The sequence below is a fragment of the Metopolophium dirhodum genome, chromosome 1 (genome assembly GCF_019925205.1).
Source record: "Metopolophium dirhodum isolate CAU chromosome 1, ASM1992520v1, whole genome shotgun sequence".
NCBI classification, from domain to species: Eukaryota; Metazoa; Arthropoda; class Insecta; order Hemiptera; family Aphididae; genus Metopolophium; species Metopolophium dirhodum.
Genome location: NC_083560.1, coordinates 72,702,801 through 72,715,296, shown reverse-complemented (window position 1 = coordinate 72,715,296; position 12,496 = coordinate 72,702,801). Strand labels below are relative to the sequence as shown.

At 34.9% G+C, this 12,496-nt stretch overlaps 1 protein-coding gene and 1 long non-coding RNA gene across 2 annotated transcripts; one reads left to right on the top strand and one right to left on the bottom strand.

The window, feature by feature from the left end:
- The first annotated feature begins 253 nt into the window (after positions 1-253).
- On the top strand, positions 254-3,550 carry LOC132934038 (uncharacterized). The gene is made up of 2 exons (XM_061000324.1): positions 254-802; positions 2,465-3,550. Exons 1-2 carry the CDS (start codon positions 254-256, stop codon positions 3,548-3,550), a joined length of 1,635 nt encoding a protein of 544 aa, XP_060856307.1.
- A 2,127-nt stretch (positions 3,551-5,677) lies between these two features.
- Positions 5,678-9,488, bottom strand: LOC132934348 (uncharacterized). Its single transcript, XR_009663015.1, has 3 exons — positions 9,427-9,488; positions 9,090-9,194; positions 5,678-5,794 (listed from the first exon to the last, which is right to left on the bottom strand). It is a non-coding gene; the product is annotated as an uncharacterized LOC132934348 (long non-coding RNA).
- Positions 9,489-12,496: the final 3,008 nt, after the last annotated feature.

Below are 12,496 nucleotides of genomic sequence, written 5' to 3'. Positions count from 1 at the left end.
AAGCTCGTCGAAATAAATCGACGACGGGCAAGTGTGGTGAATACAAATCGAAATCGCCGCAAAAACAAACATATCTATAATAACCATACGAAAACGACATCATCGACAGTGGCACCGTCGACGGCGACATCGACACGATAACGCGTTAATCCGTCGACCGAGACTCACCATCACTATCATCGTCATCGTCCGCATCAATTTTATCACCGTCGTGGTATAGTCATCGATATCGACCGATCCGAACGCCATCATCATGACCTGTTGCCCTCCGGACGGCGAAGAAACGTTTCTGATGCCGCTGAAGAAGAGGAAACATCTGCCGTGTCCGGGCGATGGTCAGTCGCTGCGTGGAAAACGGTTCGAAACAGGCCCGAACAAGTGCGCCGCACCTAAGCCCCGCAGTCGTAGCGCATGCGCTGAAGAAGTCTGCGACCAGGAGCCGATGACCTGTCCCGACCCATGCTTCGAGGACTCGGTAGAGTGGCAGTCGACCAAATGTGCGGCGGCGGGCCTGTTCCGGGCGCTGGGCCAGCATTATGACCAACCTTGGTTTCCGACCGTGATCAACGAGTGGTCAGCGCTGTACTACCAGTGCAACCATGCGGCCGATTACTGGTGTGCCCGGGACGAGTGGCTGGCCGGTGACGAGGAGGTCCGGCTGGCCGTATGGTCCGAGGTGCTCAGGCATCGGGAACAGCACGAAAGGCAGCTGGATCAGCTGAACCGGGACGTATTGTGTGACACCGGCAAGTGCAACCCAAACGCTGACCTGATGGACGTGCACGACGTATGCAACGCTGAGGTACAGTTTGATATCAGCGATTGATTTAGTATTGTTACAGGGGGATTTGGGGGGGGGATGGCTGCAACTAATCGGGCTTCATGGCTATTATTGTTCTAGGAGCCTCAAACGTCCGAGATTATATAACTTTGAAAAGTAACAAATTATTAAGAATAATTAATAATATTGTCAAGTAAAAAATATACCTTAAGAAATAACCCGTATCCCGTTTATTTTAAAGTGTTATGAACTCTGTTTTACCCCTACTCATGATTAGCTTTTTAGAAAAATCCGAGCCAATATTTAGTTGAAATGTTTTATTTTTAAACCAATCTTCACTTTTATCAAACACCAAAAAAAGGTTGCACTCCAGTCTCCCACGAGACTTAGATCTAGCACTGTTCAGTATTGTTATAATTTTTGTTATTACTGCTGTTAATTGTTATTTGTCATTATTATTATTGACTACTTAATTGTTTAATTATTATAGCGGTGGTGGGATCGGCTGTTGGTTTTCTCCCTATATAAATAATAATATAGAGAATAATATAAGGTAAGGACTGAGGAAGAACATTTTTCACGAGCGATTCAAGTTTTTGATACTGGTCATCGGCACTAAAATATGTGGGTTCATTGAAATGGTTAAGTTGTCAATCAATAGCAAACGTGGGCATTAACTTAACTAGTTTTGTTTTTAGTTTATTAACTTATTCAGTTAAAATCATTATTGTTGTAACTTAACTCTGTATAGTTAGTTATCATTGTCGTGCAGTTAAGTTAATTGTATTTTAGTGCCATGCGGAAGCAACAAGACAATACGGATTCCTTGACCGTTTTTCGATTTTGGTAATTTATTTTCTATTTATAAACTCTAATTATCTAATTTTTTATATAGTGTCAAATTTCTCGGTTAATGTTTGTGAATATCAAAAATCAAAATACTTGGGCAGTTTATCACTTAAAATATTGTAACTTAAAAAAAAATAAAACTAAAAAAACTTTTTATTAACTGGGTTAAGTTAATCTTATTTTCTATCTTAACTTTAAACTTATCTGGTAAAATTTTTTTTGTGAACTTTTAACTTTCAACTGATTTCAATTTAATTGAACTAACTTAACTTGCCGAAGTTGATTATTTTCATTAACTTGCCCATCATTGATCAATAGTAAAATTCGATAAAATTTTCTTGTTTGAATTACCCCACCAATACGTCGTTAAATAGATTTGGTATATTATTACAAAATAATAAAATACTTGTTAATTTAATAGAATATTACTACGAATTACGATGTTGGTGTTTGGTTTTTGTATGTCAAAGTCGAGGGCAAGGTGGAAAAACAAAGTTAAATCTAAATCTTAAATTCACTTCCCAGGAATTCCTGTAGAAAATCGGTTCATTGTTAATTGATCTGAACTTCCTAAATTATCTATGCAACTTTGTGCAAAGGCAAAAGTAATGAGAAATCTTCAAAATTGGAAGAGGTGTAAGCCTGTTCGTGAACCTAAAACCAATTAGATGTATAAGATATATATACTATATATATATAGATATACTTAGCTATATATTTTGAACCATTATTGAAAAAATATTCAAATCCTTAATTGTCATTAAATCCTGGTCATCATCATCATATTATAATAATATTAGTTATTTAATGTACCTAATATACCTATATTAACAGGTAATGGAATACCACGGATGCCCGAACATGGCCAGTGATCGGTTTGACCTGCCACACAAGAATGTAGAACAGTTCTGCGAGAAGGATTTGCCATCCAATGACGAGAGGGCGCGGGCGGAAGCCGAGGCGGCTGAAATAGCACTCGCAGACCCGGACGACGACCCTGATTGGGTGCAGATGCGGCGCAAGATGCGTGGTTCTTTCGCGGCACTGAACGTGGCCCAATGCGAAGTCAGTGCTGAGTTACTGGACCACATCATGATCGAGCTGTGCAAGTACTGGGCCAACGCGCCTGCCTCTGAGCACTCCTGTCCCATCGATCCACAACTGGAGTGTAACATTATGCGAGAGATACAAAACTTCCGGTTAAAACTATTCGGTGTGGCCGTTGAGATCGAACCGGAATTACAGCAGTCAGGACCAGATGAATGTCAAGAGCCGGAACCTTGCAGAAAACCGAAATCTTGTCGGAAGCAGGAACTGCGTCGGGAGCTAGAACCTTGTCGGACGCCAGAACCTTGTCGAAGGCCTGAACCTCGCCAGGAGCCTGACAAGTGTCCTCCAAAGGAACCGGACTCGTGTTGCCCAAAGAAACCGGACCTTTGTTGCCCACAGGAACCGGACCCTTGTTGCCCAAAGAAACCGGACCCTTGTTGCCCACAGGAACCGGACCCTTGTTGCCCAAAGAAACCGGACCTTTGTTGCCCACAGGAACCGGACCCTTGTTGCCCAAAGAAACCGGACCTTTGTTGCCCAGAGGAACCAGACCCTTGTTACCCACGGAAACCGGACCCTTGTTGCCCACAGGAACCGAAACCTTGTTGCCCACCAGAGCCGGAACCTTGCCAGAAGTCGGAACCATGCTGCCCACGTAAACCAGAACTGTTCTGCCCATTAGGGCCCGAAGCGTACTGTTCACAGGATCCAGTACCGTGCTGCCCACCACCTAAACCTAAACCTAAGTGCTGCGCTCCCAGAAGGTCCAGCAAAACCAAAATGGCCGAAGCCCGAGCTCGGCATAACGCCACACAAGTTCGGGATCGTGACATCACGACCGGATGGTTAGGAGGTCGACCTAATCCATAAACGAATACGTGTTTTGTTGAAACCTATGTATTATATATTGTATACACAGATATACGATATATTATTATTATAAATAATCTTTATCAGGTCTTTTTTGTTTTAAGCACCAGATCAAGTTGTTTGCAAAAATTACAATCAATTAATCATTAACCTCTCCCCTAGTCGTATCATTTTCCAAAACATAGGTACTTTTAGAGAAAAAATAAATGAAAAAACGTTTTCAAGCACATGAAAATGCATACTGTTGTTGCATACCTACATAACTTTTATTTAAATGGGAGGGTTGGCGGAGTTCATCATCAGTGAAAATACCTGAATCTATGCACAACAAATTTACTTTTTAAAGAAGTTCTAATGATATAGAAAACTAATGATCATTAGTATATGAATAAATAATGTTAGATATGTAAAACTGAAGTCTCTACCTCATATTAAAAGGCTTTGGTACGCGAGTGTGGTCCTGAGATGGGGGTGGGTTAGCGGAATATACAAATTAAATTCAATTAAAACATGCAAAAAAATGAAAATATTAAAAATGATTCGGTCAATGTACAGGAAATATCCTTCTACAATCTACATAACAAATAATATAAAAGGTCTGTAACGTGGTCGGGGGAACGACCAGTTAAATATAAGATATCCAAGGAGAATCGTAGGATCCTATACAGTGGTGGCTTGTGGGTGCTGGTGGTTGGGGTGCGACTTTAAATATAATAGCGGTAGCCATAGGTATAACAAATTATTTAAATATACGAAAATATACATCTTACCATGACAAAATAGATTTATTTTGTCATGCATCTTACTCTTTCTATAGTTGCAGGTCGCAGTAGAAAATGGAAATTGAAATAATAATAATAGCGATTAGCAACCGACAACGCTGTTAATTTTAAAAATAAATTACCTTATACAGTAATATATAAATATTTTACTGTATGGACGACGCTGCCAGTCGTCCAAACCCATATATAACATAGCAGCAACAATAAACGTACCCGCACGCACACGATTGCGCCCGTCGCTTATAAGTTATTATATTTTAATACAGCCAGTAGCCTGGAGTATACTAAGTACTTATTTTAAGGCTGTTGAATGCGAACCATTTTTAAGGGGTCGGATTTAGGCAATATTCTATATCCATCATGAGTTATGTGTGACTGTGTGTGAGCGACTGATCATTAGTGTTCCCAGAACGTTTTATGTAATCAAAGATAACTAACGACTAAGATTCTTGGAAACCTGCAGTAATGTACACACGCGCAGTCAAAAGTCAGTATTTTATTATTTTGGGACTCAATAGAACTAAATACTAATATAAGTATAGGAATTTTAATTTCGGCACCCAACTTGGAAGCAGATATTATATTATTATTTTGTGTTCATTAAGAGGACGCTACACCTGCATGTGCTGTCTCCGTCTTACAAATATACAATATAGCAAAAACAGTTTTGAGCAGGAAACAACCGAGAAGGTTACAGTCATAACTATAAGAAACGAGATTTTCACCATATAGAAAGGAGAGCTTTGGCTGTATAACGTTGTTTTTATTTTTTTGATATCACTTATATAAAGAAGTTCTTACTGTTTCAAAAACCGTTATCGTTTGTGTTTTTAGTCAGGTACAAATTAAAAGCACAATAATAAAGATCTATACCTATTAAGAATTATGTACAAAATAATAACAATTTGGATATAAAAAAATCAATTGTGACTGTTTGATAACTTAATCAAAGCTAGTGGTGTTAAGTTCATTACCTACATTCATCAAGTCTCAACTGCAGCCAGCAAGAAGCCTTCTATGTTTGAACATGCCTGTACCACTTCTTGTACTAACTGGGGCAAACCTTCTTAAAATGAATGTATTAATAAATAAATTAGAATTTTTAACTTTTAAAACTTTCATGTTACATTGATATAATATTGTGCTTACTGTTTATACAATTATACAAAAATAAACAAAATAAAACATTTAATATTTAATTATTTTTAGGTATAATAAAACTGACAAATTGTTTAGAGTAATATTCTAGTGTTCTATTATTGTAATTTATTTAAAACAATTTATGCTTTAAAAGTTTAAAATATAAATAAAAAACCCATTATTTATTTAAACATATTATATTGTAGGATTTTAAATAGGTAAATACTTCGTCAGCCATATTAGATTCACTCCATTTCTTGTTGACTTGCGGGTGTTCTAGGTTTGAATATTCTTGAGCCTGTTCTAACTAGGACAACTCCTCCTAAAAATAATTAATTTAATGCAAATTTAAAAATTATTTGCGTTTTGCACACCTAACAGGAAACACGTATGTTTCACTTTTGCAGTTTGCAAAATAGTGTTACTTAAGTTATTTCAATTTTTTTTGTTAATGTTTATAATGGAAACCACGGTTTTTCGGACGGTTGGTAAGTTTTTATAAACAAATATATTTTAAGTGGGTTACATTCAAACTGACCGAATTGAACAATGCATGAAATATAAACGTCGGTTCAAATTCGTCGCAAAATATTACAGTTGATGCTAGTATTTGGACACAAATACAGAATGACAATGTGACCTTGAAATATATGGTATCGAAATTGCGATTAAACGATGAGAAATTACAACTTCAGATTTCTGAAATGAACGCTGGTAGCTCCAAAGAAATGTTGAGCACGCCTAAAACAACAATCAAAGTGACGAAAGAAATAGCAAGAATTTCTGTAAAAATCCATGAACCACTTACAACACCAGTATGTGGTGTAAACGATTTTAAACAATAAATTTATTTAAAACACGGAGAAGCTGACAGACACCAACAACAAATGAAAACTTTCGCGAATGGTGAAATTAAAATACTTACAGGCGATGAACGCCAGTTTCGATGAACTATAAAAGTATTAGAAGAGCAAATAGTTGAGTATCACAGATACCAACTTGAAACAGAAAAAAGTTTCGTGCGGAAATTCGTGGATTACACCCTGAAACTGACCCCTGTGACATCAAAGGCGAATTATTCGAATTAAGACATCTTGTACATAATGTTACCAATATTCAAATTGAAAAAAATTGACCCTAACAATAAGTTTAGTGATCGAACTATTTTAAAGCTTACATTATTATTATTCTTCGTGGATTCGGAGCCACAAGCAAACGACAAAGACATTTATGATATTAAACATTTTTGCTAATATATAATAAAAGTGGAATCTCCAAGAAAAAAAAGAAGTGCCACAATGCAAAAATTAATAAATCTAAAATTACGTAGCTATTGAATATAATATACAACAGAACATCCAAGCAATCGCGCTCATGGAGGAACTGTAGTAATAATAAAATAATCAATTAAACATTATGAACTTGATAAATATCCTCGAGAACATTTACGGGCAACTATAGTGTCCACATTAATGACGGCAACAACGATCTAACTATCTCTGCTATATATTGTCCGCCAAGACATAAAGTAGATGACGAAAAGTTAATTGATCGACACTCGGTAGCAGATTCATTGCTGGAGGAGATTATAATGCCAAACACACTTTTTGGGGATCGAGATTGATTACAACCAAAGGGCGGGAGTTGCTCAAATCTGCAAATAAAATTGAAAGCATAATTCATTTCAACTAGAAAACCGACATATTGACCCTAAATAAATTACCTGATCTTATTGATTTCTACGGAAGTTGAAGAACTAATAGAGCTGACGTCAGATCACATTCCTGTGCTTCTCTCACTAAGTTCCGATGTAATAATGAAACAAAAAAAAAAAATATCTATAATAAACAAAAAACAAATTGGGACCTATTCAGAAGTAACCTTGAAGAAAACATGATACTTTCAACTCGACTAAGAACAATAGCAGACATTAAAATTGCAGTTAAAAAAATAACCGACGACATTGTTAGTGCGAAGGAAATAGCTACTCCGGTAGCCATCAATGGAGTTAACCTAACCACTAGATGTAAGAAAACTAGTCCAACAAAAACATCGAGCGAGACGAACATGGCATATTACACGGAACCCAACAGATAAAACGGAATGGATCCGTGTTAGCAAAATTCTTTAAGACAAAATCAAAGACATGAAAAATGAAACGTTCAAATCATACTTGGGTGGTCTCACTGCAACGGATAATACTAATTATTCGTTATGGAAAGCCACAAGACTCATGAAGAGGCCTAGTATTAAGATACATCTCTGTAAGAAAGACGGCACCTGGGTACGCAGTGAACAAGAAATAGTCGAAATATATGCTCGGCATCTTGAACATGTAATTTATGCCAAACACTATAGACTCTAAGCTCGACATTTTGCAATGCCAACCGCTTAATGCAACACGTGAAAAAATCAAAAATTTCTCGCTGTTATAAATCGCTAAAGAAATAGATAACAACTTAAACCCAAAAAAATCATCAGGCTATGATGAAATTAGTCGAAAAATACTGAAAGAACTTCCAAAGAAGGCTATCATTCATCTTACACACATATACAACTCTATTTTGCGCACGGAATACATTACAGAACAATGGAAACGGGCACAAGTGATCATGTTGCTTAAATTAGGAAAACCGCCTGAAAATGTCACATAATACCGACTGATATCACTCCTTCCAAGTTTATCTAAACTTTTAGAGAAACTTCTGTTTAAACGCCTAAGACCGATTATAGGGGGAGAAAATCTTATACCAGAACATCAGTTTAGATTCGACAATAGATCAAGTACATCGAGATACTAATGTGCTAGTACAGCTATCGAAGAAAAAAAGTACTGCTGTGAAGTATTTCTTGGCGTAGTCCAGGCTTTTGACAAAGTCTAGCATAAAGGTTTCCTCATCAAACTGCTTGATCAGCTGCCACATACCTGGTGGCACTACTCGAATCTTACTTGACCGACTGTCAATTTCGAGTCATACATGAAGAAGCGATAAATTCAGTGCTCGAATTGAGGGGGTGCGCAGGGGGGGCGGAGCTCCCTTACTGTTTAAATTTTTTTATTTCATATTTAATTATTTATAATTTTTAAGAAAAAATAGGAAAACATTACTCGTTAGTCGGACCCCACTCCGAATTAACATCGAAAACAAACGTCTACTGTATGTAGCAAATATGAAACCTATCTGGGTTTATGGCATTCAACTGTGGGGTTGGGCCAGTAAGTCTAACATCGATGTAATACAAGCCTATTAGATTCACGGCATGTCTCGCTACCCTGCAGGCCTTCTAGCTTTGAACATTCCTGAGCCACTTCTAGTACTAACTGGGGAAATTAAATATATTAATAAAAGTTTAAAAGTATACTTCTAGCGAAATTCCATTCACATAATATTATTGTGCCTGCTGTCTATCCAAAAAAAAAAAGAATTAATAATTGTCTGGTATAATAATATTGACTTATTGTCTTATAATTCCTCAGCAGTTTTTTTTTCTAACTGGGGCAACTCTTCCTAAAATGAATTAGTTTAATAAAAGTTCAAAAGTATACTTTTAAATACCTAGTTATTATTTTAAGTTTTAAGAATATTAATCAAAAAATATAATAACTAGGTACATACGTCTTCATCAGCTATTTTAGATTTGCTGAATTTCTCGTTACCCTGCAGAATTTCTTGGTTTGAACATTTCTGAGCCATTTCTTGTGTCAATTGGGGAAAATCTTCCTAAACAAATTTAGAAGTAGGTATACATTTAAATAGGTACTTTGTATTTTATATGTTATACATTTCAATAAAAAAATTATCGGCAGGTATAATAATAATGACATATGGTTTTGTTAGTTACTTATCTAAATTAGTTTAATTTAGTTTTTAAATGTTAAATGCATGAATATAAAAACTATTATTTATTTAAAATTATACTATTTGGTGGGATTTTAACTAAATTATTACATACTCCACTGGTGTTATCAAATTCACTGCATTTATCGTGTTCCTGCAGGGCCTCTGGGATTGAACATTCTTTTGCTGGTGTTTGCAATACTTGGGGTATGTCTTTTTCATGCATTTCCATAAGACTAAAAATTGGATTTACCAACTTACCCAGTATTTCTTCAATAATTTCATATTTGTCATTATCTTTTTCATGATCTGTAAACAAGTATTTCTATTAATTAACTAGGTAATTTATTATCAAATACTTTAAATTTTATTATTTGAGTATCTATATTCAACTGTTTTATTACTTAAACTTAGCGATAAATAAATTTCAGATTTGTCGTCGACATAGGTTTTCTTTCGTATGTTTTCTCCGCAGTTTCCCGAAGTAGTTTTTATATTTATTTCTTGAGTATTCATGTTACAGATAAACTTTGTTATAGCTTCATAATAAATATTGTGATTCGTTTGAAATTGTATTATATCCAACCCCTCAACCCATTTCTTTGTTTCATTAATCGTTAACCAAGTATCAAGCATTTCGCTAATACATTTGGTAATGTCTTCTGTGGGATATTCAAAGTTGTAGATTTCTATATTTTCACAAATAATTATGATGTTTATTCCACGATTGCATAAATAAGAAGAAAGTTGATAGGGGAATATTGTATCTCCTTTACATTTTAATATTCCAGGAACTTCTAAAGTAGAAAATATGTCGAGCAATACATTTGCCACTTCTTTGGCACATATGCTCGTTAGAGGTCTTAGCATACAATACTGTGTGTTGAGGTCTTGATAAATAAATACAAATTTGTAAGTGTTATCGGTCTGATTTTTCTTGTCAATAAAATCGATACGACTTATAACAGCATTCATTTTAATGGTTAGGTTAGGTTTTATTCGAGCATTGACGCTGCACTGGTTGTCAGAAGCTATTGCAGGCGCTCTGTATATAAAAAAAAAAACAGCATAATATGACAGATTAGGATTTACTTGTAGTATTTAGAATTCTAGATGCTATAATTTTAAATACTAATTAAATGACCTACGTATGGATGATTTAAAAATATTATTCGAGAACATTGAAATCGGACCGTGATATTTGGTTATTTGAACCAATAAACTATAGGATGGCTCACACATAAATTTAATTTTGGCTTACGAAAGTCGATTTTTTATTGTTTGGTTAAATAGTTGCCATTGATTACAGATACTAAAAATATATGATTATTATTGGATATGATTGTCTGTATTGTATTATATATTTATATTTTGACAAAAAACAATTCAGAGTATTTCAACTAAAGCAAGACAGAAACAATAATCGACTAATACAGTAATATATAGATATTAATAGTCGGGTAGTATAACTAAATGATAGCAATGATTGCCAATGATGCAAATCCACAGTTTTTGACCAATTGGCACTACATTTTGCTCACATGTTAATTAAAATTCCGGATAGGCCATAACAGTAAGAGCATTAGGATAGAAGCCACGGTTAACAGCTATAATACCAAAGAATTTTAAGGTATAAGATGGTAATATATTGAACCAATTATTTCAGGGTGGCTTACCCTCTATTGATAATATTAAAATCGTAACCGTATATTATAGGTTCATTTGTGATTGCAATTAAATATTTGACCGATTCCATAGAATCAAAGAAGGTTTGGAAATGAGATTGAACCAGTTATTTTAGGGTGGCTTACCCGCAATTAATAACATTAAATTCATAACCAAAATATTCATTTATTAATGATTGCAATTAATTCACGTTAAAAAAAAAGTTTCTTATAATTATCCACAATCCACCGCAAGTGAATTTCTCAAATCCGATTTATTCATCCCGCAGGAAACGCTTGGTAATATAGATTAAATCAAGTAGTATACCTTATACTAAAATGATAACAATAACAAATGTAGGCAGGTACTTAAGTACGTACAAAAACGATGAAATACTTTAGAAAGGACAAAAATATTTATAGCTAACCTAACCTAACATACACTAGAATCTACTATAAGAAGTTTAAAATATATAGATTCTAGATTGACAACTTTCGTTTAGGTATCTAACTTAAACTACTAGTACTGTTATTACAACAACAAAAATAAAGCGGGTAAGTCGATGTCACTCTACTGTACAGTAGGTTACAAGTGGGTCACTGCAATGGATGGTATTAAATGTGTATTCAATGATATAATATCATTGTGTACGAAAAACTATTCTGAGCGAAGACAGTCTATCAGCCTATAGTATTACCAAGTACCTATTGGTATATTTCATGATATTATTGCGATTAATGTAACTAATTTTAGTATTAGGCATTAGTATCTACTACAGTAGTTAAAATCAATTTTTGCCAAGAAATAACATTTAAAAATGTCATTGTATGCATAAAATATAATAATATCCTCTAAAAGTTTCATATATTCACAAAATAATATTTTTTAATTCAATAAACAGACAGTGCGCAGCGGTTGGCAGTTGACGGTCGTCGTCCCTTAGTCGGTCACAATAATAATATTATTATCGACAATTTATACATTTATGCTATAATACTAAAATATGAAGTTTTGTGACTGAATAATATAACAATACATTTACATGGGATAACATAAAATATTAAATTTAAATAAATTAAATAGTTAGCCTCCACTCACTGGACCAAGCCTGGAGTATACTAATTACTAAATACTTATTTTAAGGCTTTTGAATGCGAACCATTTTTAAGGAGTAGGATTTAGGCAATATTCTATATCCATCATGAGTTATGTGTGACTGTGTGTGAGTGACTGATAATTAGTGTGCGTGAGTTCCCAGAACGCTTTATGTAATTTAAAGCTAACTTACAGCTAAGATTCTTGGAAACCTACAGTAACGTACACACGCGCAGTCAAAAGTTAGTATAATAATTCGGACTCAATACAACTAAATACTAATATAAGTATAGGAATTTTAATTTCGGCACCCAACTTGGAAGCTGATATGATATTATTATTTTGTGTTCATTAAGAGGACACTACACCTGCATGTGCTGTCTCCGTTTTATTTAAATGGGAGGGTTGGCGGAGTTCATCATCAG

Coding starts and splice junctions, on each gene's coding strand:
- LOC132934038 (XM_061000324.1), top strand. CDS start 254: ATGACCTGTTGCCCTCCGGACGGCGAAGAAACGTTTCTGATGCCGCTG. Junction 803..2,464: donor ACGACGTATGCAACGCTGAG/GTACAGTTTGAT, acceptor CTATATTAACAG/GTAATGGAATACCACGGATG.